Source organism: Dermacentor albipictus, chromosome 5, assembly GCF_038994185.2.
Source record: "Dermacentor albipictus isolate Rhodes 1998 colony chromosome 5, USDA_Dalb.pri_finalv2, whole genome shotgun sequence".
NCBI classification, from domain to species: Eukaryota; Metazoa; Arthropoda; class Arachnida; order Ixodida; family Ixodidae; genus Dermacentor; species Dermacentor albipictus.
In genome coordinates this window covers 32,164,532-32,189,750 of record NC_091825.1, presented here as the reverse complement: position 1 = coordinate 32,189,750, position 25,219 = coordinate 32,164,532, and the positions used below count along the sequence as shown (strand labels likewise).

Sequence of the window (25,219 nt, the reverse complement as noted above, 5' to 3'; positions counted from 1 at the left end):
GTTGAAATGAAAACAAGTTTGAAGCTAAAAAAGCGTGCGCACAGGAAGCCACAGCGTAAAAATTAAGAACACTGGCACATAGGTTTTAAAATGTACAGGGCACTCTCTAAACGTCTTTCAAAGCATGATTATTCTATCTATATAGCACATGTGGAAGCTAGTACTTCTAAAAATTCAATATCTTTGTGGAGACACGCTCGTGAACAGTCACCCAACAATACGAAACAACACATCTCTCTACTTAGTGGTGACTGCCAGCCGGTCCCAGATGTCGCGGGCGCTTTCGCCTTACACTGTAGGTCTGTATATGGTGAAGGGTATAGCGACAAAGTTAATGAGCTCTCCAATCACCCTTCCCTGGATTCAACTCTATGGGTCTCGGAGGAACTTGAATTTATGAGCACCAAATGCTAAAAACCGTCCTTTTCGTGTGGTTCTGGTGACATTCCACCTGCTTTGATTAACACGTACGGGTCCTTGCTGTTTGTAGTGCTTACTTGCATTTTTAGTTCGGCTTTCAAGACGAACACATTTCCAAAGGCTTGGAAAACAGCGCGGGTCATTCCCGTCTTTGTGTCAGGGGTAAAAACTGGTGCGGGTAACTACAGACCTAGTTCTCTCCTATGCGCAGCATCTAAATTATTCGAGTCAACTATGCGCAGAATAATTTCATCCTGTATTAAAAATACTATCCATTCCTCAGCACCATGCATTCATATCGCGACGCTCCATAGCTAATAATTTCGTTAGCTTCATGATGCATGCTTCTCAAGCAGTGTATAAGAAAGGACAGCTGGGTGTCATTTATTTCGACGTCAGTAGGGCGTTTGACGTCGTATGCCGCAAAATACTCCTTCAAACGTTGACACAACTTGATCTGCACCACTTTGACACAGCACTCACAAGAAGCTACCTACGCGACTAGTACTGCTACGTTAGCGTAAATGCAAAGTCGTCAGAACTTTATGTGGTTAAAAGTAGAGTTACTGAAGGATCTGTCCTGGGCCCTAGTCTTTCCTCGCTGTTTATTAACGAGGTTCCGGTAGTCATTCAAAACACTTCTATTCTGTTATATCCTGATGACGCGAAACTTTCCAAGCGGTAAAAAATGTTAATAATTGCGCCGCTCTTCAGGACATCCCAAATGTTGCCTCTTGGTGAGCTAAAAACAAGCTGGTCATAAGTACATCAAAAATGAAAATTCTAAGCTTCACGCGCAAGAGTAACAGGACTTTATTTCCCTATAGCGTTAAAGATGTTCTCCTGCCGAGAGCTCAGGGAACTAAGGACCTTGGAGTGTACTTCGATAGCTCTCTGAGTTTCTCGCCCCACGCTCAAGAGACGAGGCTGCGGTCACTTCGAACGCTGTGCACAGAGTGATGAGAGACTTCAAACTACCCGGACGATTTGTAGCTTTATATAAGAGCGCATACCTTCCGGTTCTCGAGTAAGCTTCCCCGATTGGGGACGGCACTTGTAAGTCAAACTGTGAACTTCTCAAAAATGTGCAAAAAAAGTTCACATCTATATTTAAACATGCATTCTCTGAAAAGCTTCCATCTCCATTAACGCTGACACTAACGTCACCTACCCAGACTTACAACAAATGCAACAAAACGGGTGTTCTTTTTCTTCAGAAATTATAACTTGGAGAAATGTGCTCCTCCCACTTGCTTTCTAATATTCGATTTTACATTCCGCAGAAAGGCACAAGGAAACAGCGCGCCTTTCAGCCTTCAGCCTTTTGTGACCGTCTATCAAGAGTGCACCCGACGTATAACGCCCATTCAGAGTGCCTGTATATCTTCATGCCTAACTTCAATATTTTCCTGAAAGAAGTTGCAGAGGAATTTGAATACCTGAACAAAAACTGTCATATCTGTTGTGTAATCCGCCACTCTGTAATTCTTTTTTCCGTTTCTCCGCTTTTGCTTTTATTCTCTTTGGGTACATATTTTACGCTCTGTTAAAATCTGTATTTACGAAAGCATTATTCTTTTTTGTGCGTATGCGCGTGTGCATGTGTGTATGCGTGTGTGGGCGTGCACTGTTTTTCCTTTGCATTGTTTTGCAGAGTGTGCCCGCATGCCGACTCTCGAGGTTGTTCCTGGGCACATCATTAAACACCTTTGAGCGATTGGTTGAATAATAATAATAATAATAATAATAATAATAATAATAATAATAATAATAATAATAATAATAATAATAATAATAATAATAATAATAATAATAATAATAATAATAATTGGAGGACGCTTAAGTTTCGCCTTCAAGAGTGGAACGCGACAGCGTTCCCGTCGACCCGCCAAGGGGTGTAAGACAATGGGCTACAGGGCAGCCATCACTTACGAGGCGCCCCGCATCGGACGCGGTGAGCGTCGAGCCATATGGTCGAGCAACGCGGCGTTCGGCGCAGCAACGAAACGTGCGCCTGAGCAAGCGGAACGAACCAGAGAACTCGGTATCTCGGAGGGGGAAATGATGCACGCCAGCCAAACGTCGTGACCGGCACGGGCAGAGAGATAGACAGATAGTGATCTAAAGGAAGGAAGGATGCTTGATTCTGCAGAGGGAGCAAGGCGAAGCGTTGTCAGGGGAGAGAGAGTCCGGGCCGCGACCCTGCCTCGCACAGCTCCAATGCGCGCGTGGCGCGCCATCTGTCGGGGCAGCGCCGTACATGGAGAGGAGGGGGTCTTCTGTGTTTGCCGCAAGATGGCTCTGCGTGTGCGGAAAGCGCAGAAGAAATGCAGCGGAAATGCACTTCGCTACTCGTGTAATTGCGACTTCTGTAAGTTACATGTTCATAATTACCGATATACACCGCAGTATAACTTTCCACGGCTCGTTTCGAAGGCAACACCGCATTCACTAGAGGCGCAATTGTACCGCTTGGAAGCATCGAACGTGGTAGCGTCTCCGTCTCACACTTCGGAGACCCTGGTTCGATTTCCACCCAGCCCATCTTGGAAGCTGCTTTTTATTTATGAAGTGCCTGCCGTGATTTATCGCTCACGGCAAACGCCGTGGACGCCGACACCAACGACACCAGCTTTTCTGCGACACGAGCTCCTTAACGCTATCGCGTTAATAATATTATTTTTAGGGTAGAGTGCTTCTGGCCTGCTTCACCTCCGCCGCGGCTCGGCCTGGTGTTGAACTATCTCCCGGATTAGCCGACGCTCACCTTTTTTATTGGTGAAGCAAGAACACGAAAAATACATGGAACCTTAGCCATATACAGCTTGGCTGTAAAAATTCGAGGTTTAATAGCACACCCTCAACATCGGTAAAACCTGATTTGGAGTCACAATGCTATGTATGAATAGCACTTTTGGCACCAATAGGCTACGTAGATTGAGTTGCAGCTAAATGTTTTAAAAATATTGGGATTATGGGAACTGAAATCCGATGGGTTCCTGCGCATATGGGGAAAGTGGACGAGACTCGGTTAAAAGTCAATGAGGTTGCTCATGACTTGGCACGAGGACTTGTTAACCGTGACAGTCACAACCATTCACCAACAGTTCACCATTAAGCCAGGGAATCTAGAGATCATTTAATACCTTGCAATGACATTACCAAACATTACTATTTAGGACGCAGACAATTCCCATTGCCATATTCAAAACTGAACAGGGATTCGGCTGTCTCACTGCACTTATTGCAAACAGGTACATATCCCACGCCATACCCCATTAATAAAATGTATCCAGAGAGGAAGATTAGGATGGACTGGTTAGAACGACAGAAATGGAGCTAGTTGGTAAGGATCCATTATACAAAAAAGAGGTGACGCGTGCAGACAGGACACAAAAGTAAAGAAGTGAAGACGGCGTTAAGAGTAAAGACGGCGTTCGTATTGCCCACTTCTTTACTCTTCTGCCTTGTCTGCACGCTTCAACTCTATTTTGCACAATTAGATGGACTGCAACGATTGTAATGGCATCATTGGAATGTCCCGCGATGCTCCCCAACCTCGTTGAAGAATGGACACAGTGGGAAAAAGGATTGGAAGCCCGTTGTTTCGAGATCAACTAAGGGCCGTCCAGAGTGCCCATGATGTCGCTGAAGGGTTTCGCCTGACAGTGCCGATGTGGGAGCGGCCCACGTTGGCACTGTTTTCGTTGGCACGACTTTTTAAGCCTTGGCTTAAGAATTCGAGCCTCCGGACCGCCATAGCGATAAAAGTTTTCACAAATATACTAATAGTTAACCGAGTGTTCAATGTGCAGTATCCACCTCAACAGTTTGCTAACAAACGTGGAAATCAGTATTATTACGAGGGGCAAATATTGTGTTTAGAGGGAAGGTTGGATAAGGGGCAATCTAGGGAGAGGCCGGCACCTAATGTTTCCAGCTTGTTGTCCTCAGTGTGGTTCCTATCTCAGTGTCACCATGGCTTTAGATCTATGCTGACGTAAACTGACAAGTTCTGAAAGAGGCTAACCGCAATAGTAAAACTGGCTTCATTGCTTAGTCGTTTTCAGAGCATCAAAATTTAGATATCGACAGAGTACATTGGAAATCAAGGAGATTTCCACAGAATCGGATGTAAAATTAGGACCGGTAATGGCCGAAGCCAAACGAACCGACCTAATGAATGGCTGTGCTCGTCTTCAGCTTCACGTCAGTCCTGAATCTAAGAACCCCAAAACTATCCATGTTTGCCTGCATCGCTACATTCCAGGTTTTCGTGCAATTCGAAAAGCACATATGAGAACAACGTCCGTATCAAATGCCCAAAGCATTCATTACCTGAACTCCTTAAAAAATTCCACGTATGAACTTAGGGAGAATAATAAAGACTAATTAGACGCTCATGTAACCCAAAGAAGTAAATTAGGCAGTATACCATTTCTCACTTCTGTCTTTATGCACAACACTGACAGAAAGAGGAATTTTCTGTAATGAGAAATGCTTTAAATATTCGACACTGCTTTTTGGTCCAATTGAAGAACGAGTTTACGAATGTCATGCAGCCCAAGTCCGACCAGAACATGTGACCGGCAACAGAAAGCTTGAATAACCCTTGGGGAAACGAAATATGTTTCTATATAACGACACTGAACATCACAAGGGACTTACTTTTCATTCCTTGCCTTATCGGTTATGAACCAAACGTAAGTAGCACGGCCAGCTTTGTCGTCGTACTGAGTCAGCTGTGCATGCAGGCACTGAATGTCTTTATTGCTTGCCGCTGAGTAGACAGCCGTCACCGAGGGAAAATGCGGTATCATCTGCAGAGGTAAACGAATGTTAGTGGAAAGATGAGTCATCTTTTGCATGCAATGGAGTCAAAGTTCGTTTTTTGGTGCACGAGGAAACCGTACGTCATTGAACGGATGCATACAACCCTTGCTGATATGTAAATTCTAATTTCGCCTAGAACACGCGTTTTAATACAACTGCTATGAGCTACAGCTCTGTTCCAGGTTTCCGGTGGATTTCCGGAGAACAAGAATGAATTTTCTTGCGTCAGACGCTACATTGCACACTTGTCTAAAACAATATATCCCCCAAAGATTTTTCAGTTAATAAATGCAAAATTTTTGTTGCAATGACGATAATTAAGCAAAAAAGTTGTGAAGTCATGTCTGCTTACCGGAAAGTTTTACATTGGCACCACTTCTTAGATATCCAAGCTACATATGTCTACAAAATACATATTAATGGCCACGTTCTGTAGTTACTGAAGTAGCTGCCGTACGCTGTTAGAGCTAGTGGCGCAAGGCCTTCTACGAGATGTAACCTGTACAAAGAGTAACGCAGCCTCTCTCCGAAATAATTAGCAAATGCAAAGCAACGCGTTAACAAATAATGAAGAGTATATATTATTTTTACTGTGAGAAAGACTTCTCTCCCTGTAATCGGCAATGACAATTGTCTTGCCATAACACGTGGGAGGTGTATACGGTGCACGTGTGCAGCTCGTTCCGTCTGCATCACGCCTGCAGGTGGGAGGTGTTTCAACGTGGAGTAACTTATAAGCCAAGCCAAAGGACAAATTATGTTTTATTGCGACAGCAACTATATGGACACTCCAAGCGTATTTTTTCCAACGCCATCACCTTGGGCGTCGGTGTCGCCGGAACGTTCCGTATGTAGTCCAAGTGCGATAAAATTGTCGCGTTGCGCAGTGTGCTCTGTGTGCGAGCGAACGCACCCGAGGATGAGTCGGCGATTGCGGCTCAATCTCGCGCACGCAAGAGAGGGAAACGGCGAGAAAGCGCGCTGTCTTGCATCGCGTGCAAGTCTCGGAAGGGAGGGTAGGGATAAGGGCGTGCTCTACTCCGCGCGGCCCTAGTGACCGCACGGGCTCGCCCGGACCGCTGTATCTGGAAAGCCATCTTATACTTCGTAATGAAATATTTCGTGATGAAAAAATACTCACCATAACTACATTACTGACTGTAACTACACATTACTGCCGCTAATATGCAGCCGGTACGATCCCTCTAGAGCTTCTAGATCTAGAGGAAGCTCTAGAGCCCTCTAGCTGTAGAACATAATTTCTTTTCTGATACTACATTAGTCCTTTTTGGAATTGGCGCATTAGAGCCTGCACGGCGGCTGCGCCATAATATTCCTAAATCAAGATCACCTTTTTAGAACCTTTAATTGTGCATGTAACGCGCAAGATCGTACGTTATTGAAGTTGAGACGTGATCCAAGTAGCGATGTTTTGCAACGACTCATGTATTATCAGCTTCTGGGCAGTGCGGCAAATCAAAAGGCGGGATGTCGCTCTAGGCATTTCCAGGGTGCCACGCATGCAAGGCTTGATCAGATTTACGTTTCTCTTGGTGCGCTATCGCATATTTATTATTACACTGTGATTGTTATGATATAGTGACTATTCCCTTGTGTCAGCTTATTTTGGTAACCGTTGATACAGAAGTCGGCGTCTGTGCGGAGAGTTGTGGAAATTTAATAACCAATTACTTTAGTGTGAGCGCTCCCTAAAGCTAGTTACTAAGCTTATAAGTCTTCTGTGATGCTGCTGGGACTTGCCATTCTTTGCTCTATGGTAATTTTTCGAACAGAAAGCTAAAACGATAGACATCGAAGAATCATCAATCTTGGTCTTTGAAACTAAAAGAGTAACTACAATGAATTGTATAAACTTGACGAATTGCATGAGCTTGAATGTCTGCATCCGCGACAATGTATTGATGATATTCATAGTACCAAAGCCCAGTTACAAGCTCTGTAGACAGAAAAGTGCAGAGGTGCACCAGAGCATGCGCAGCGTTTTCTGCAAGAACAGCTTTGCAGTATGCCTCTAGGCGATACGCGCCGATACACGCTGTCAACACGAATACTAGATGTGGAGTATGGTGCTGTGATTGTTAACGAGACGAATATAATAATAAAGGTGTTTTTGGAACATTATCAAAAATCATTTCGGTTCCACAAACCATTGGTTATAGACCCATCTGCCAGGAAATTTGTGTCGTTGCTGCCCTATTTAAAGCAGAATGATTATGATTTACAAATGAAAACAGTGCTGTCAACAAAGGAACTACGTGTATTGATTCGAATACCAAAGCTAGGGCTTACGGCCCAGATGGGCTTACTGGCGAATTCCAGCAGTGTTTTTGCTCCCTTTTATCACCATTATTACTTCAGCGGCCCCATGAGGTCTTGGAAGTACGGTACCTACCTTCCACAATGTATATAGGCCACCTGTACTATCCTTATAGCCAGAAGCGATGACGAGACTAAAATTGCAGAAAGTGGGTGGATATCGGCCTATTTCGTTATGCAACGTAGATTATAAAATTTTTGCAACGGTATTAACTAACCGTTTGCAAGTCGTGTCAGGATCTGTGGTAGGTCATCATCAAACGTGTGGCATCAGAGGCCGGTATATTCAGACCAACATTAACGTTGAGAGATCGGCGCTGCTGTGTCCAGCTCAGGTGACAGGGCAGGTAGCAATTGCAAAGCTAGATTTAGCTGAGGCACTCGACAGAGTGATTCGCCCGTTCCTGTTTAGTGTACTAAAACACATAAACATTGGATCCCAGCTCCTTAGTGGTATCACAACATGTTATGCTAATGGCTGGGCGAGGCTGATAGTCAGTATTTCTCTCTCCTATTCGGTTAGGCTTTCACCATCAGTAAGACAAGGATGCCCTATAGTTTCTTAAGTAAATTGAGTGGGCTTCGGACATGTCGACTGTTGATCAACTCGAAAATAGAAAACCCCATGCTGGCTTGAGGAACTTCCCGATACGCAAACAAGAGGGGTGCTAGTAATCGTTCCCACGATTTTGGTTCTTCTTGGCACATCTTGCATAGCATTTATTACAGCATGCCATGAAATCGCTCCACCAGGACATTACACATGGGATGGTAAGGCGTCGAGCTAGGATGTTTGATAGCCAGCAAGTAATTTATTTTTCTCATTAGGTCTGATATGAAACAGGAGGCCTCATCACACAGTATCTCAGGTGGAAATCCAATGCGAGAAAACATTTCTATCAGACCTTCGGCCACAGTAGCCGAATCAATCCATAGCAAAGCTATCGCATCTGGATATCGTGTACCAAAATCTACCAGGGTCAGTACATATCGGTAACCCTTATTTGGTTTAGGCTTTAAAGGCCAATTACGTCCACCGCCACTATTTCAAATGGAGTGTCTATTAAAGGCATGCGGCCAAGGGGTGCCTTGCCCACCTTGCCTTTAGGATTCGTTCGCTGGCAAGTGTCGCAAGAACGTACGTATCTTCTCACTGCTTCTTGGACTCCTGGCCAGTAGAAGGATTCTAGCGCACGATCGATCATTCTCTTCATTTCTTGGTGCCCGGACATCAGACTTTCGTGTGCCAAAGTGAACACTTGGCCACGTAATCTTTGCGGTACTACCATTTGTTGGTTTGTTTTGCTCGAGGGTAGCCGGTAATGACAATACAGCACTCCCTTTACTACTTCGAATGAGTAGGATGCTAATCTTTTGCCTTGGAACACTTCACCAGCTATGTTCCTGCAAGACTCTAAGGTCTTATCTTCGTTCTGGGCCATGGTAAGATACTTCCTGGTTATTTTCAAGGCGTTGACATCGACCGTGGATGTGTTGGGCTGTTGTTCTCGGTTCTTGATGCCGACCAGCAAAGCGTCCAGATCTTCTATCTTGGTTCTTTTTACACTTGCTATAGGATCTCGGGTGGGCTTCTTTTTCATCAAGTTTTCTTTCCAAGTTTTATCTGGATCATGAACTTCTCGTGATCCTGGTATATTTCCGATAATAATATCATATAAAGCAGCTGTCATACACTTGACAGTCAGTGCTTCTGTTTTACTTGTATTTAGCGCCACCTTGTCAGCGAATTCGGAAAGAACAAAATTTCCAAGGCTTTCAATTTCCGCAGTAGGAGATTCGAGTTGTTGCATATGCAGAGGACGTCACTTTTTATTCTAATTATGAAAATAGTGTAAAGGCTGTTCTTGCAACGTTGCAGATTGCGAGCAATGTCAACGTCATAAGCGACCTAGAACTGTGTCGACAGAAACTATTAAACCTGTGCCGCCTCCTCATTCGCCCAGCGAGACTGTTAAAGTTGACCTTCTAGGCCGCTTTCTACAATCACACAACGCCAACCGAAGGGTAGTCGTATTCATCAACCATCGCATGGGCTACGCAGAAACTGCCGCAATATCAGCAGCAACGGCATCCCAGGTATCGCAGTTCATGTTTCCCTTTGTAATTCTGGGCCCTGGTCCTCCACGTGTGGTCTTCAGTGATCGGGGGCGTCAATATGTCGCTGACGTCATCGACGAGATCTTCCGTTTGTCTTGTCTGCTAAATTCGCCTTGCCTCATCATATGACCCACAGACCAATGGCCTCGTCGAACTGACCAAGAGTCTCGCAAAGATGCTATCCATGTTGGCTATAAAAACAAAAAAACAGGGACGAAGTGCTACCTACTCCTACAACACCGCGAAGCTTAAAACCGCCGGTTACATTCCATTCTATTTTTGCGCTCGCTCCCCTCGCAGTTGCCTCGGAACTATTCTTTGTTTAATGTACCTCTGCCACCGAGCCGCCACGCCGCGTTGAAATAGCCCGTTGTATCAGACTACTCCGCACTCGGGCATCCCAGCAGCGTTCAAAGACGAGCTACGGCACCCGCCGTGAACGTGTTCCTTACACTGAAGGTGACCTCGTGTGGCTCTGGACGCCACTCAGCAAGCGTGGTTTGCTTTAGAAGTTCTTGGTTCGCTACGCCGGTCCGTTCGTCATTCTTGATCACCTCATCGAAGTTGCGTATGTAATCATTCGACTCAAAAGTACTGTTGGCCGCTTGAGCAAGGCACACGACTCACGCTGCACGACTCAAGCTTTAACGCCGTCGATCCTCTGACTGACTCGCCCGGTGGGCATCATCTACAAACGGGGAAATGAAACGTTTTAACCGAAGGTAGAAGAGCGAGTTAAAGTGCGCTGCGAGTGTCTCCCCAGCTGTACTTCCTGGAGCTACCATCTCGCATGCTGTAAATAAACGGGACCCATCGTCACAATATTTATGGACAGCGTCTGTAGTTTCGTTGCGTAATTCCTCTGTGAGCGGAGACAGAAATCGGCACATTTGCAGCGGTAGTAGAAAGGGCTATATGTATACACCGACTCGTTATATATGTCAGTGTGTGCGGTCCTGTGTGAAGCTATGACAAGTGTCGCCGTCACGTACAAATAAATTACTGACAGATGCACGCGAGTCTAACACTTACGATTGCAGCTTCGAATATTGGTGCAATGCCTAAGGAATTCAGCAACACGCCGATGTTCAGAGTAAGTTTCATTATTAACGAATATTATAGAGCGTTATATGTGCTGACGTATGCATGATACACTTAACTCTTCTGCATATACCTAGACCCGGCTGGAGCATATTTATTTGTAGAGAATCAACACATTCCTGTCAAACAACGAATAGCAATGCTGTGTAATTTTTCTACCGCTTATCTACGGGCGCCTGGATACACAATCCTAATTTTGCATCCCTTCCCTCGTTTGAAGCAGTTTGAACTGGGGCAGAAATCCTAAAAATTCGCATATTTGCAACGCATATTCATCGCGTAATGCATCGCATATTCGTAGTTGCGTTATATAGGACGTCCGAGCTAACGTTATTCAAGCTGTTCAATGAAAATCTTTTTAAAAATGGTGCAAGATACATTTTTAAGACATGCTGTGTACAGCAATCACACCTCTGAACACTAAAAACCTTAGGTCTTTTAATTGTTACTTCCACGGTACTTTTCCAAAATTTTTGTTTCCTTTTAACAGCTTAACAGATACACTTTAGATACACGGTAGATACGTGGTAGAAACCAGAGCCTTACCTATAGTAAAGCCGGGCCATGAATACTTTCGTTACAGGAGCATGAATCGTCACGCTAAACATGAAGTTTTCTAAGATTTCGTAAAATCTAACGCAAAAAAATGGCACCTTTCCATAGGTTAATCAAGGGCCGGGCATTCTGTCGGCTGCCAGTCATGGTAACGAAATTACATTTTCGAGGAATGTGAGACTTTAGGACTGCGAGTGATTTGGTGCTTATATTCCTGCTCCTCCAGCCAGTAGCCTCAGTATTCTTGCATACAAGGCTGAAGCGTATGCATGCAATTTACTGATGAAAGTGAATTACCAAAGAATAATGGAAAGTTACCTAATGCGTAAAAGACGTGATAGCTACGATAAAAAGATCTTACCTTAAAGACATCCACAGTTCCATCGGCTGCATTCGCAGTCCCGGCGACCAACAAAAGAAGAACGCTAGTAAATGTTTTTAACGTGGTACGTTCCATTACTAAGGCTTGTCGAGCCTCGTCTGTCCAGCGAGGTAGGCTTTTATTCCCTGTGATAACTGGCTGTCTGTCAACTGCTGAGCTTTAAAGCACATGCCGTTTGTATCATGCGATGGTTGTTATAAAACTGTAAATCTCTTGCTGACGTCATCACGGTGCTAGCCTTTTTGATGCGACAGCGATATCTTCTCACTTTTTCATTTAATGTATTTATTTGTTTATTTCATTTATTGCTCTCACCGCATACGGTACAGCGGAAGTCGGCGTTGTTGTAGAGTGGAGAATCCAACAAAATCAAAGGCTTGTGGTAAAAAAAAGTACACTGTCAGCAACGAAGATAATAAATATTGGTCTCAGAATAAATACGCACAATAGGGTTTTAAAAACAAAATAGGCACGTCAGCAAAATAACAGACACTATGTAATTATTATAGATATTTCGGGTCGTTCATGCATCACTGACTTCATTCTCGAAATTTTTTTTTAAGCAGCGCTCTCAATATAGATGAGACGAATAATTTTAGGACTACATCTTTCGTAAGTGCAGTTTCTCCAATGCGGAATTATCAAACTGCATATTCACTGATAGTGTTGCGGAAATAATTGTACAAGTGGCTAATAAAAACATGATTTAACGCAAAAATATTAGCCTTTAACCATTCTAACGGAAGTAATACATTAGTCAATGTGGAAGTACGCGCAAGGCGGTGAACGTTATTGTTTACTTTAGAAGATCGTTCGATAAGATTTGCCACCCCATATTACTGCTGAAGTTAACCATCAGTTTATATAATGACTCTTCATATACTGAAGCGAACTTTATTTGTCAAATAGAAAGCGGCTCTATCCTCTCAATTTCTATTTCTTCTCCTGAACTTTATCCTGCGAGTAAAAGCGTCCTTGTGTTTCCCTCCAACTGTCTACCGCCATTCAGTGACGGCGCTCTTGGCATCATGATAGAGGGCGAGCCTGGGGCCAGGATCCGGATGGACGCACGTTGTCCGTTTTCCTGCCCCAGACATTTATTTATTTGTATGTTGTAAAGATTTCACTAGGGTGCTGCTAGCGATGTGGATCGCCACATTTATATATATATATTTATTTATTTAATAATCTATCTATCTACTAATTACTTAATTAATAATTAATTTTTAAGAACCTCAAGATACCCCTGTTCCGAGGTTCTACATGAGCAACGATTAAGCGTACATAAAAACAATTCAACAACAGGAAAAGCGCTAATTACAAGAATGTAACAAACCAATGAATAACAGATGGAAACAAGTAAGAAATACAATGCATATAGCAGTAAAATGAATAAACATGGACATGCGTAAGATTTAGCGCATTCAAAAAACTGTTTAGTTCACTTCATGCATATGTATAAAGATTTCAATGCAGCGCACTGCAACATGGAAAATGTGAGCGAGGCATAACACTATTTACTATTGTCCGCTAGAACCGCTTTACACTTTTGCGAGTCAGTGTTGTTTACCTGGAATGGTACCTGCAAAATTACAACGTGTACCAGATCCTATGGCTGGCTTCCGGCGTCCGCACTCATCCAGGGATCATGTCATCAATTTCGCCACGTTTGTTCAACAAAAAAAAAAACATCTGCAACGACTCACTGCGGCAATCTTGCTTGACATAAAAGGCGCCTTAGATTATGCAGCGCACTATGTCATTATAGAAGCCCTGATTGCAGCCGGAATCGGTGGCCGCACTTTTAAGTGACTATACAGGTATTCGCCCGACAGACATTTTTTCGTGATGACCGAGGATGGCGCCACGACTCCCCACCAAACATGCCGTGGAGTACCGCGAGGTCGGGTGTTGAACCCGACGCTATTCAAATAATGCTCGTTGGCCTAGTCAGATGCTTGCCCAACACAGTTCAAGTACCTATCGATGCTGACGGCATCTGTACCTGGGCGGATGCTGCAACGCGACTGCAGGTACGAGCAATACCATAGAAAGCAGTAACGTTAACATCATGTACTCGCGAAAACAAAACTTACAGCTGTCTTCAGAGAGATGCTGGCTTGTTACAATCACTCGGAAGGCAACGGGGCCTTACTCTATGAGTGTCAATGGGCAAGCAATTCCAAGCGCACGCAAACGCCACTTTTTGGGGTAATTATCGACAACGACCTATCATGGAGCCCACACGTTTCATATTAAAGAGGAGGTTGGCTACAATAAAACACCGCCTCAATTTATTTCTCGGTGTGAAGTCACGGGACACCTCAGGGCGGTCAATGCTGCAGCTTCATAATGCCTTGTTCCTCGGTTTAACATGATACAGCCTACCTGTGCTAAGCAACACCTGTAAAACAAACCTACGTTTACTCCAGCGAATACAAGCTCAAGCCATAAGGACGTGTTTCGGTCTTCCGAATTGTCCGTCTACAGCGGCAGTGATTATCACAGCGCGAGGTCACCCAATGTCAGCGCACTAAGCCATCGACGCTGTAGGGGCACATATTCGGCACACTGCCCGACTACATTTTTACCGTATTGCTTCTTTACCTGCAGAAAGGTGACACACAACTATCAGTCGTATAGTTGCTGCCAATCGTACCTCGTTGCCATGGAACTACATGGCTGCAGCAAGACGATCCTCCCCTTTGTGGTGCCTGCAAAAACTTGACATACGCCTCACCATACCAGGAATCACAATGAATGCTAACACGCCGTTAATCGTCCTGAGACAGGCTACATTAGGACTTTTACATGAAACGCACAGTGGGCGCACACATGTTGACAAGGATGGCTATGTCCCACCTACAAGCTCAGCTGCCGTAATGGTGATTCCAGTCAGATCCGTCGAAATACAGCTAGAATCGTCTCATTCAATATGAACGACAGCTGCTGATCTGGTAGCCCTCCGTGCGGCTTTTTATGTCACCTAGAAAGAACCACCCCATACATGGTCAATCTTCTGGAATTCTAAGGCCGCCCTCCAGAATTTGCTCTCAGCACTGCGCCATTGATCACATGATCACTTCCTTTATGTCGCACAAACACTTGACATGCCTCATTTTTTGCCGCAAACAAGCAGTGGCTGGAACTACTTTCCCGCCTCCATCGCTGCAATCGAAGACCCTGCCGCCTTTAAAGTGGCGAGGAACGAGTTACTATTAGAATACTCTTCTCTGTAGTACCCTCGGGTCATGAGAGTATGAAAATATATGAATAAATAAACAGTTAATCGCAGAGATTAGCTAAGTCCACCATGGAGCAGTTCACGAAGGACACGATGTCAGTGGTTGCCTAGTCACTGTGGCATACATAACAATGATCGAGTAGACGCAGCTGCCCGATCTGCCCATGATGGAGCCCACTCCGTTGTCATTCTTCTTTCGAGAGCCGACGCAGCGAAAGAACTTTCCGCGCTTGCGCGTGACCTAACATTGACTCGATGAAATTTATCCGACTTCACAAAGCGCGTGAAAGTGCACGCCTTCATACCATGGACCCTATTTTACAACTAAATATCCCGTGTGAACTTCCACGACGTCACTGCTCCCTTCTAGCCCGTTTATGGCTTGGAGTAGCATTTTAAAATGCGTTTGCTTCTCCTATCAGAATGGCCAACAGTCCACTTTGCGACTTCTGCGAGTGCAACAAAACAATCGCGCACCTTCTTTGCGAGTGCCCTCGCAAAGGGTTGCTTCGCACAGTGCAACCCTCTCAGCCACGCTAGACCAACTGTACAAGCACACAATAACAGAAGACAACATCCTTGGAAATTGGTCCAACTGAACATCAACGCGAGTCGCTATGAACGCACTGCTGTAGTATTTGAAAGACACCGGACTTTCTGACAAATTGTGACTGCACGCTGTGTGACCTAGGATGGGACGTTGGCGCTCTTTAACACAAGGAACGCCTTCGCGGACTGCATGACAGTGCCCACAGAAACGACCTCAAAGGGAAAGTCGTGGTCATCGCAGAGTGATATAGCCGGACAGGGTTAAGGGTTGATAAATTTCCACAATTGTTTGGTGCCGTTTCGTAGCATAGCCGGTAATGTGGATGAAAAGAAGGAGCATTTAGTATTTTTTTTGCAAGAGAATCAAGTTCCTCTTCGTTTATGAAATATTCACTTCACATGGAAAGTATGTTAGATTGCTTTGCCGGACGAAATACTATTTTCTTCTTGTGTTTTAGTAGCTTTAAAGTGGTGGTAAACCACAATAAAGCTAGACCTTCTGTTGCCATGACCGTGGGGGCGTATAAATCAACCAACTTTATTTTATTTTAGCATAGGTATCAGTAAGACTCGGCTGAATGCAGAGATGTGTCTTTAATAAAATCTTTACAAAGGTCGTTTATTTCCTTGTTAATGGCGCCATAGTCACCTTTATCATAAAGTGTTAGGCATTTTGTTTGTTTTTAATGCATTCAAGGTCACAAGAATATCTACCGTTAAGCACTCGTCATTGCTGAGGCCAGGTGCGTGAGTGGTGGAATGTGATCGGGATGGATTGTGAGCATGAGGTTTCGTACGTTGTGCGAACATAGTCTTTATGATAAGCTGATGTAAATCGAAGCTGAGGCACCTAATAATAAAATTGCTTCTGATGGAACGCTTCGACGCCGCGAGGGCGAGATCGTTTCACGTTATTGAGGGTAAATTGAAATCTCCGAGCAATAGTAACGCTGCGTGGCGGTGCGGTACGAGCAGAGCATGTAGCACATCATGGAATTCGTTGACGGAGCTATAGCCAGTGTCCTGCGGTCAGTAACACGTGCCTACAATGAGGGGTGGGTGGAGATCTTGCGAATATATAAAAATGATTTCTAGATCCATTTGGCTAACAATGTGATAACAGCGTAGGCTCTGGTGAGTTGCAATTAGGACGGCCCCTCCCCACCTTTTAACATGGTCGCGCCGAAAGATGCTTAAGCCTGGTAAGCGAGAAACGATTTCAGAATCGTTAACGGAAGGATGCAACCATGTTTCAGCATGTGCCATTATCTTGCTTGCTGTAGTGTCAATTAGGTTATGCAAGTTTCGATACCATACTCCAAATATTGGGGTAAAGGAAACGCACACAGGTTCTTTTCTTGCACGAAGGACAGCCTTTAGCAATAGGGGTGATCAGGTACAACTTTCCGAGAACCCAGGTCGTACAAGAACGTCGAAGTTCCGAGGTTCACTTTCTTGTGGCGTAGATTGAAGTGCTTGTCCTGCGCTCATGCGAACTCAACTAGATGCTTACGGGCCATCCGAGTGGTGGGAGAATAGGCGTCGGAAATGGTGTGTGGAGAGCCCTTCAATGATCTGGCACTTGATAGGACAGCAACCTTGAGTTTCAGGAGGTCAAATTTGACGGCGATAGGCTTATTGTTATTTCGCTGGACAGATCCAAGCCGATGTTCCCTTTCAATATCCAAGGACTGCACGTGAACATCTAGCTTCTCAGCAGAAAGATTGGTTACTACATATTCCGATTGCTCCCACGTCGCCAAATTTGAGTCGTCAAGGCCGAAAAATAGGAGAGTCAATCGGCGAGCCCTATCATCAGGATCATCCGTTCTTCAGTCGATTTTGATTTCATCCGATTGCCGATGCGTTCACTTCGAAGAGGGCCTGAACATTGGCTACTTCATCTTTTATTGTCGTGATCTATGAACAATGGCCTTCAATTTTAGTGAGACTTTTATTGGTCCCGAAAAAACGTTTATTTTGTTCCGAAATCTTGGAACGAACGGATTTCATTTCATTAAGAAGACATATTTGGCCGGATCTGATTTCTTCCAGAACTGACATCACATCACTGGAAGTTTCTGTAGTGGCTGCGCAAGTGTTGGGTTCCGGGTTTTCTTCTGCTTCTCCGGATAATGTTAATGACCCCACTGAAATTTGAGTACATTTATATGCAATGATGATTCAACCATGTGGATTTGGCAACACTAGTAACGTGTAGTAAGGTCCTTGCGGAGCATATAGCGAACAGTTGTTTTCTACCTGCATGAACACGAAGAGTTGTGCATAAGGCAGTCCCAGAGTTTCACTACTGGTAAGCCCAGTAAAGCTTGAGAAAGGTGTGCTGGGCGTGATGTGGCGCTTTCACGATACTGATGCCGATACGGCAGATGGTCGCTCGAAACATAGCAGAAAAACCCGGGGTGGTGACTCGAACAACTGCGTCGGAAGGCGTGGAAGTTATTGCTGGAATGCCTCCCAGTTGGTACGGTGCTCCCTCCGAGGAGGGTTGGAACCAGCTGCTGACAAAAGCAGACAAAAAAAGACAACTGGCACTCGCCACGTGTGCCCAAGACGTCGCCCCCACCTGGAAGCCACACTAGGCCTACCTGGTCTAGCTTCTAACCATGCAGTGGCAAATAAAATGGTTTCTCTTTCTCTCTCTCTGGTCGCAGGGTCGTGTTACCATACACAGACGTTGAGCCCGGGGCAAATTGAATGGGTGCAAGTCGGCGGCGACAACACGTGGAAAACTGCTGCGATGTATCCAGGGGAAGGCTATAACGATGGCCTTCAGTAACACGAAGCGTCGCAGTTGCGGCAGTCCAACATCTTGGCGGCTACAAGGTCCAGTGAAGGTTGAGAAAGGTGTGCTCGGCTTGACATTTCCCTACCACGATGCTGATGTGAATCCGGTAGACTGTTGCTCGAAACACAGAAGCGAAACTCGGGGTGGTGTCTCGAACGACTGCGTCGGAAGGTGCGGATTGAGTGGGCTACGTATACGATGGTCAGTCAGCTGTTGCTTTTAAATGCTAGTCTTCCAAAAATTTCTTAACCTGTAATGCACTTTATATTTCCTTTCAAGAAATTCCAACATTGCGATATTTGGAATATGCGTATCGCTACTTTATTTCTTTTTGTACACGCAGTACCTTTCACAAAAAGAGTTTATCCCTTCCCCTGCCCCCTCCACACTCCCCTCACTGGCACACCTTCTGCCATGTTTTCGGTCTGCAAAAGTAGCAACCTTCTTTACATGCCCTAGGTGCCTACTCAATTTTTCCTTCCAGAAGTAATATATATATATATATATATATATATATATATATATATATATATATATATATATATATATATATATATATATATATATATATATATAAACGAGAAGAAAGGGGGTTAACCGAGGGACCCGATATTTTTTAATCATATAATGAGAAGCCAACAAACACTGACACCAAGTACTACATAGGGGAAATTGCATGTGCTTAATAAATGAAATAAAGTAATGCTGAAACACTCCCAGGGTTCTACTGGTACACATAAATACCCAAGAAAGTGCATGGGGAAACGCCGCCGCGGTAGCTCAATTGGTAGAGCATCGCACGCGACATGCGAAGGTTGTGGGTTCGGTTCCCACCTGCGGCAAGTTGTTTTTTCATCCACTTTAATTTCCATTATTTCAGCATTACTTTATTTCATTTATTAAGCACATGCAATTTCCCCTATGTAGTACTTGGTGTCAGTGTTTGTTGGCTTCTCATTATATGACTATATATATATATATATATATATATATATATATATATATATATATATATATATGTATATATATGGACGCGGAGTACAAGCAAACACAAATACAGAAGATTTGGGATCGAATACTGGAGCTGACAATGAAAACGCATATAAGAAACGGATGAATACGATACTATGCTTCAACAAAAGACAGTCTCTCACCCGAACAGCAATTCGGCCTTCCTGGTGGAGTATTGGGCCACTCCCTCCCAGATGAATAATTTGATCAACCAATGGCCCAATGTCGCTTGCAGCTGCAGAACACCTGAACAAGGCGGCGGTAAGACCTGTAACGCAGCAGGGGGTGGTAAGAATCTCTGGGCTCGGATAGGCCACCATTGGAGACTGACCCTTGAGACATATACCGTCCGATTTCTCTCGAGTGAAGCTAGCATCGCAGTAGTCTTTGAGGAACGATCAGGCCTTGCTTGGGATATCATTGACCTTAGTGAGGTTAGAAGAAATGGTGAGGCTTATGCAATGCTGCCTAATGGCCACGTCCTCTGCTATGGAGTACTTCCAGACAAGAAGTAGTGCAGAGTACGATTTGTAATCCATAAGAACAAGGCGGGCTACATTGACGAATTTTGTAGCATTATTCAGAGGGCAGCAGTGGTAGCAATAAACCTTAATAAGAGGTATAGAATAAAGGTAGCACAAGCTTATGCTCCAAGCTCCCGTCATGATGATGATGATTAAATAGATCAGTTGTATGAGGATGTTGAATTACCGAGGAAAAAAGCTCCAACTCAGTGCAAACGTGATGTCAATGCAAAAGTGGGGGAAAAGCCCGGCTGGTGAACAAGCAGTGGGCAACTATGGCGTTGGTTCTAGCAGCACTCGAGGAGAGATGGTAGAATTCGCGGAAGTGAATAAGCTACGAATAATGAACACCTTCTCCGAGAAGCGCAGGAACAAAAAGTGGTACTTGAAAGCCCTAATGGTGAAGCAAGAAATAAAATAGATTTCATACGTTTTGCCGACCCCAGCATGGTGCAAGATGTAAAAGTGTTTGGCAGGGTAAGTGCAGGGACGATAGGTTAGTGAGGTCTAAAATTCACCTCAATTTGGAGAGAGATACAGTAAAATCGGTCAAGAAGAAATAGGCCAACCTAGACGCAGTAACGGTGAAAGCAAAGCAATTCCGGCTGCTGCATACAAACAAATATGCAGCCTTAGAACAGAGAGATTAAGGTGGCATAGAGGTAATGAACGAAACCGTAAGTAGGCTGGCTTCATGAGCAGCAACAGAAGTGGGAGCTAAGGCACCAAAACAACGAGCACGGAAGCTCTCCCAAGTAACGCAAGGCCTAATATATAAACGAAAAAGAACGAAAGTGTCCAACTCAAAAGACAAATAGAATTCGCGTAGCTATCAAAACTGATCAACAAGGAGGAAATACGCGATATTCGAAATTGGCAGCTTTTTTCCCGTTGTTCTCCATTTGTAATGTACATGGTGGAAATAAAGATGTGATGTGATTTGATAACGTGAGAAAGACTGAGGAAGAAGTAAAAAATGAACGCAGCATGAAATCAGTGACAAAGAAACTTGGCATAGGACAAACGAAGATGTATGCAGTGAAAAAGAAGCTGGGTAATATAGAAAGATGCCTTAAAAGCAACAGCACAGTACCCAGAGCAGCCACGATACTTCCAGTTGAAGCAGCAATGTACAGGTTGCAGAGGCTCAGTCTATAACTTGCGATGAAGTCAGAATGGCCTTGCAAAACATGAAATGGGGAAAAGTTACAGGAGAAGTTGGAATAACAATTCATTCAATCAAATATAGAGGAGACATAAAGCTGGAATAACTGGCGGCTCTCCATACGAGCGGTCTATCGTCTTCAAGAACTCCAGAGAACTGGAAGAATGCCAACGTTGTACTAATCCACAAAAAAGGAGATGTTGAGCAACTGAAAAATTATGGACCCATTAGCTTACTTCCAGTATATCGAATATTGAACAACATAATCTCCAATAGAATAAGGGCAACACTGGACTCCCGTCAACCAAGGGAACAAGCCTGCTTCAGGAAGGAATTCTCTACAATGAATCATATCCATGTCATCCTTCGAGTAAATGAGAAATCCACCGAGTACAGTCAGTCTCCATATCGCTTTCGTAGATTACGAAAGCGTATTTGATTCAGTAGACATACCATAAGTCATAAATGCATAGCGTGGTCAAAGAGGACACGACGGTTACGTAAATTTCTTGAAAAATCTACAGAGATTCCACACCTACCTTAATTCCCCATAAGAAAAGTGTGAAGAACGTGTGTGTGAAAAGAGAAGTATTCAAGCTATAAAGTGGCGAATATCTCAACAACCTTTGATTTGCAGATTCCATTGTACTATTCAGCAACATTGGGGATGGGTTAGAACAAATGATTGAGGATCTTAACACACAGAGGGTAAGAGAGAGGTTGAAGATAGAAGACAAATAGCTGAATAGTTTGGCAAGGGAAGCAGAGCTCTGGAGCACCAGTCAGACCCTGGAGTCTGTGAAGGAGTACATTTACCTTGGTCAATTACTCACAGGGGACCCTGATCATGACAAAAAACTTACAGAAGAATAAAAAAGAGTTAGAGCGCATACGGTAGACATTGTCAGATTATGACTGGAGCCTTACCATTGTCATCAAAGAGAAAGGTGTGCCACCAGTGCATTCTACCGGTGCTAACACTTGAGGCAGAAACTTGGAGACGGACAAAGAAGCTCGAAAACGAGTTAAGGAGCGCGCAAAGTGCGATGGAACGAAGAATGTTAGGCTTAACGTTAAGAGACAGAAACAGAGCCGTTGGGATCAGAGATCAAACGGGGACAGGAGACATTCTAATTCACATTAAGAGAAAAAATGAAGCTGGGCAGGTCACGTATTGTCTAGGTTAGGTAAACGGTGGACCATTAGGGCGAATGAATTGGTGCCAAGAGAAGGGAAGCGCAGTCGAAGATGGCGGAAGATTAGGTGGGGTGCTGAAATTAAGAAATTTGCAGGCGCTAGTTGGAATCTGTTGGAACAGGACAGGACAACCGGAGATCGCAGGGAGAGGCCTTCGTCCTGCAGTGGACATAGAATAGGCTATTGATTATTCCAATATATGGTGGAAGCAACGAGCACAATTTGAGCCCATTGAATAAACTAAACGTGGTGCCATTCTGCATCTGCTCTTCTTCTGGTACCCTTAGCACAAACTAAGCCCACAGAATAAACTAAATGTCGGGCTATACCAAGAGCTAAGCCAACTGAATAAATAATTGTAGTACTATTCCGCCTCTCCTGTCCTTCTCTTGGTACCCTTAGCACAAATTAAGCCCACTCAATAAACTGACTAGTGCCATTCCGCCTCTCCTCTCCTTCTCCTGGTTCCCTTAGCGAAAACTAAGCCCACTGAATAAACTAAATGTAGTGCTATCCCTCCTCTCCTCTCCTGGTATCCTTGATACAAACTAAGCCCACTGAATAAATGAAAGTGGTACTATTCCGCCTCTCCTGTCCTTCTCCTCGTACCCTTAGTACCAACTAAGGCCATTGAATAAACTAAATGTGATGCCTTCCCGCCCCTCAGTTTTTCCTGGTACCCTTAGCACAAATTAAGCCAACTGGATAGACCAAATTCGCTGCTATTCCACCTCTCCTCTCCTGGTACCATTAAGAGAAGCTGAGCCCACTGAATAAGTTAAAGTCGTACTATTGCGCCTCTGCTGTCCTTCCCCTCGTACCTTTAGTACAAACTAAGGCCACTGAATAAGCTAAATGTGATGCCATTCAGCCTCTCATCGGTTTTTACTGGTCGCTTTATCACAAAGTAAGCGCACTGGATAGACTAAATTCGGTGCAATTCGACCTCCCCTCTCCTGGTATCATCAACAGAAGCTGAGCCCACTGAATAAATTAATGTGGTACTACTCCGCCTATCCTGTCTTTCTCCTCGTACCCTTAGTACCAACTAAGGCCATTGAATAAACTAAATGTGATGCCTTCCCGCCCCTCAGTTTTCCGGGTACCCTTAGCACAAATTAAGCCAACTGGATAGACCAAATTCGCTGCTATTCCACCTCTCCTCTCCTGGTACCATTAACAGAAGCTGAGCCCACTGAATAAGTTAAAGTGGTACTATTGCGCCTCTGCTGTCCTTCCCCTCGTACCTTTAGTACAAACTAAGGCCACTGAATAAGCTAAATGTGATGCCATTCAGCCTCTCATCGGTTTCTCCTGGTCGTTTTATCACAAAGTAAGCACACTGGATAGACTAAATTCGGTGCAATTCGACCTCCCCTCTCCTGGTATCATCAACAGAAGCTGATCCCACTGAATAAATTAATGTGGTACTATTCCGCCTATCCTGTCCTTCTCCTCGTACCCTTAGTACAAACTAAGGCCACAGAATAAACTCATTGTAGTGCCATTCTGCCTATCCTCTCCTTCTCTTGGTACCCTTGTGGCGTGCGCCTTCCCTCAACGCTCGCCGCGTCCGCACGCTCTTTTTGAATGCGGCGATCTCGCAGTGCAGCACTGCGGTTGCCGCAATCACAGCATGCGCCTTCACCCCACACGCCGAAACGGCGGGGATGTACGCCATCACCAAAAGCAATTCTATGCGGTGTATGTTGTTGCTAGGTCACGGGATCGAATCCCTGCCACGGCCGCGGCATTACCATGGTGGCGAAATTCGAAAATACCCATGTCCCCACTATTGCGGGCCTCATAATGAGATCGTGGTTTCAAAACATAAAACCCCATAATTTTTACACTTGTAGGTGACCGCGCCACTAAAAAAAAAATCAAGAAAACAAAAGGCACCTCCGACAGCGCGGAGACGCTGGCGTTCTTGTATTCCTGGAAAGAGCACCACTGCAATGGCCGGCTCCGGAAGCTCCGATAAACCCTGGACATTCTTGTTTGCCGTTCCTGGCCAGCTTAAGTGGCAGGTAGATAAACTTAACCCAGCTTACGTGCGGAAATAGGAAAGCATTATACCGTTTGTAGACCTGGAAACGTCATGAACGGGCTCATGAGGAGGTGCCACCATTGGCTACGCCATCACATGCCCAATACTGCACGCACTAGGCCACACGTTTTTCAGCCAGGGGATTGCGACGTGACGTGTGCAACGACGCATGCACAAGGCACACTTTTACTACAGTGCACTAGAATACTTCTGAGTGACGCGGCTGTCTGCGCGGAGAAGGCCTTTTCGTGGAGAAATGTTAAATTATGGGGTTTTACGTGCCAAAACCACTTTCTGATTATGAGGCACGCCGCAGTGGAGGGCTCCGGAAATTTCGACCACCCGGGGTTCATTAACGTGCACCTAAATCTAAGTACACGGGTGTTTTCGCATTTCGCCGCCATCGAAATGCGGCCGCCGTGGCCGGGATTCGATCCCGCGACCTCGTGCTCAGCAGCCCAACACCATAGCCACTGAGCATCATGGAGAAGCGTAAAGGCGACGCTGTACTCTTGAAAGCGTCGCCTGCCCTCGCAGGCGGCTGCTTGCTGATGCGTTCGCAGAAACGGCGAGTTTACAATAAATGGATGTTTCGTCGCAACTACATCACCGTTCCGGCTGCACCTAATGATCGCTGGCCGAGCCCCTGGCAGGCTTAAACACGTTTTTTAATTACGTGCAAAATCGTTGTAACATGACTGGCTGTCGAGGTGCGACAATAATGTTATTCTAGGAAACATTATTATTGACCTGCTGCGTGGAAGTTGGATCCAACCTCACCATTAGAACGATCAATGCCCATCATTCGTTTTATTGCTTGTTTATTATCAAGTTTACTGTACAAATCGCAATCTAATGAGATCCGCGGTGCGCCATTGGGTTGCAATGACTGCAATGACTGCCTTTCAACATGGAGATTTTTAT

At 44.7% G+C, this 25,219-nt stretch overlaps 2 protein-coding genes across 3 annotated transcripts in view; one reads left to right on the top strand and one right to left on the bottom strand.

Annotated features, from left to right (window-relative positions):
* Positions 1 to 11,765, bottom strand: part of LOC139060417 (uncharacterized) — a 31,368-nt gene extending 19,603 nt beyond the window's left edge. Inside the window, exons 1-2 of the mRNA XM_070539538.1 lie at positions 11,726 to 11,765; positions 5,089 to 5,240 (exon numbers count right to left, since the gene is read on the bottom strand). Of these exons, the coding sequence (XP_070395639.1) occupies positions 5,089 to 5,240 (152 nt within the window). The 5' untranslated portion in view covers positions 11,726 to 11,765. The remainder of the gene's footprint in view (positions 1 to 5,088; positions 5,241 to 11,725) is intronic.
* LOC135913829 (endothelin-converting enzyme 1-like) overlaps positions 1 to 25,219 on the top strand; it is a 192,283-nt gene that overhangs the window by 49,148 nt on the left and 117,916 nt on the right. Inside the window, exon 1 of one of the 2 annotated variants that reach the window (XM_070538343.1) lies at positions 18,356 to 18,407. The exons of the other annotated variant lie outside the window; for it this stretch is intronic. The gene's annotated coding sequence lies outside the window, so the exon portion shown is untranslated. Of the gene's footprint in view, positions 1 to 18,355; positions 18,408 to 25,219 lie in introns of those variants that run through there. 2 annotated transcript variants of the gene reach the window in all.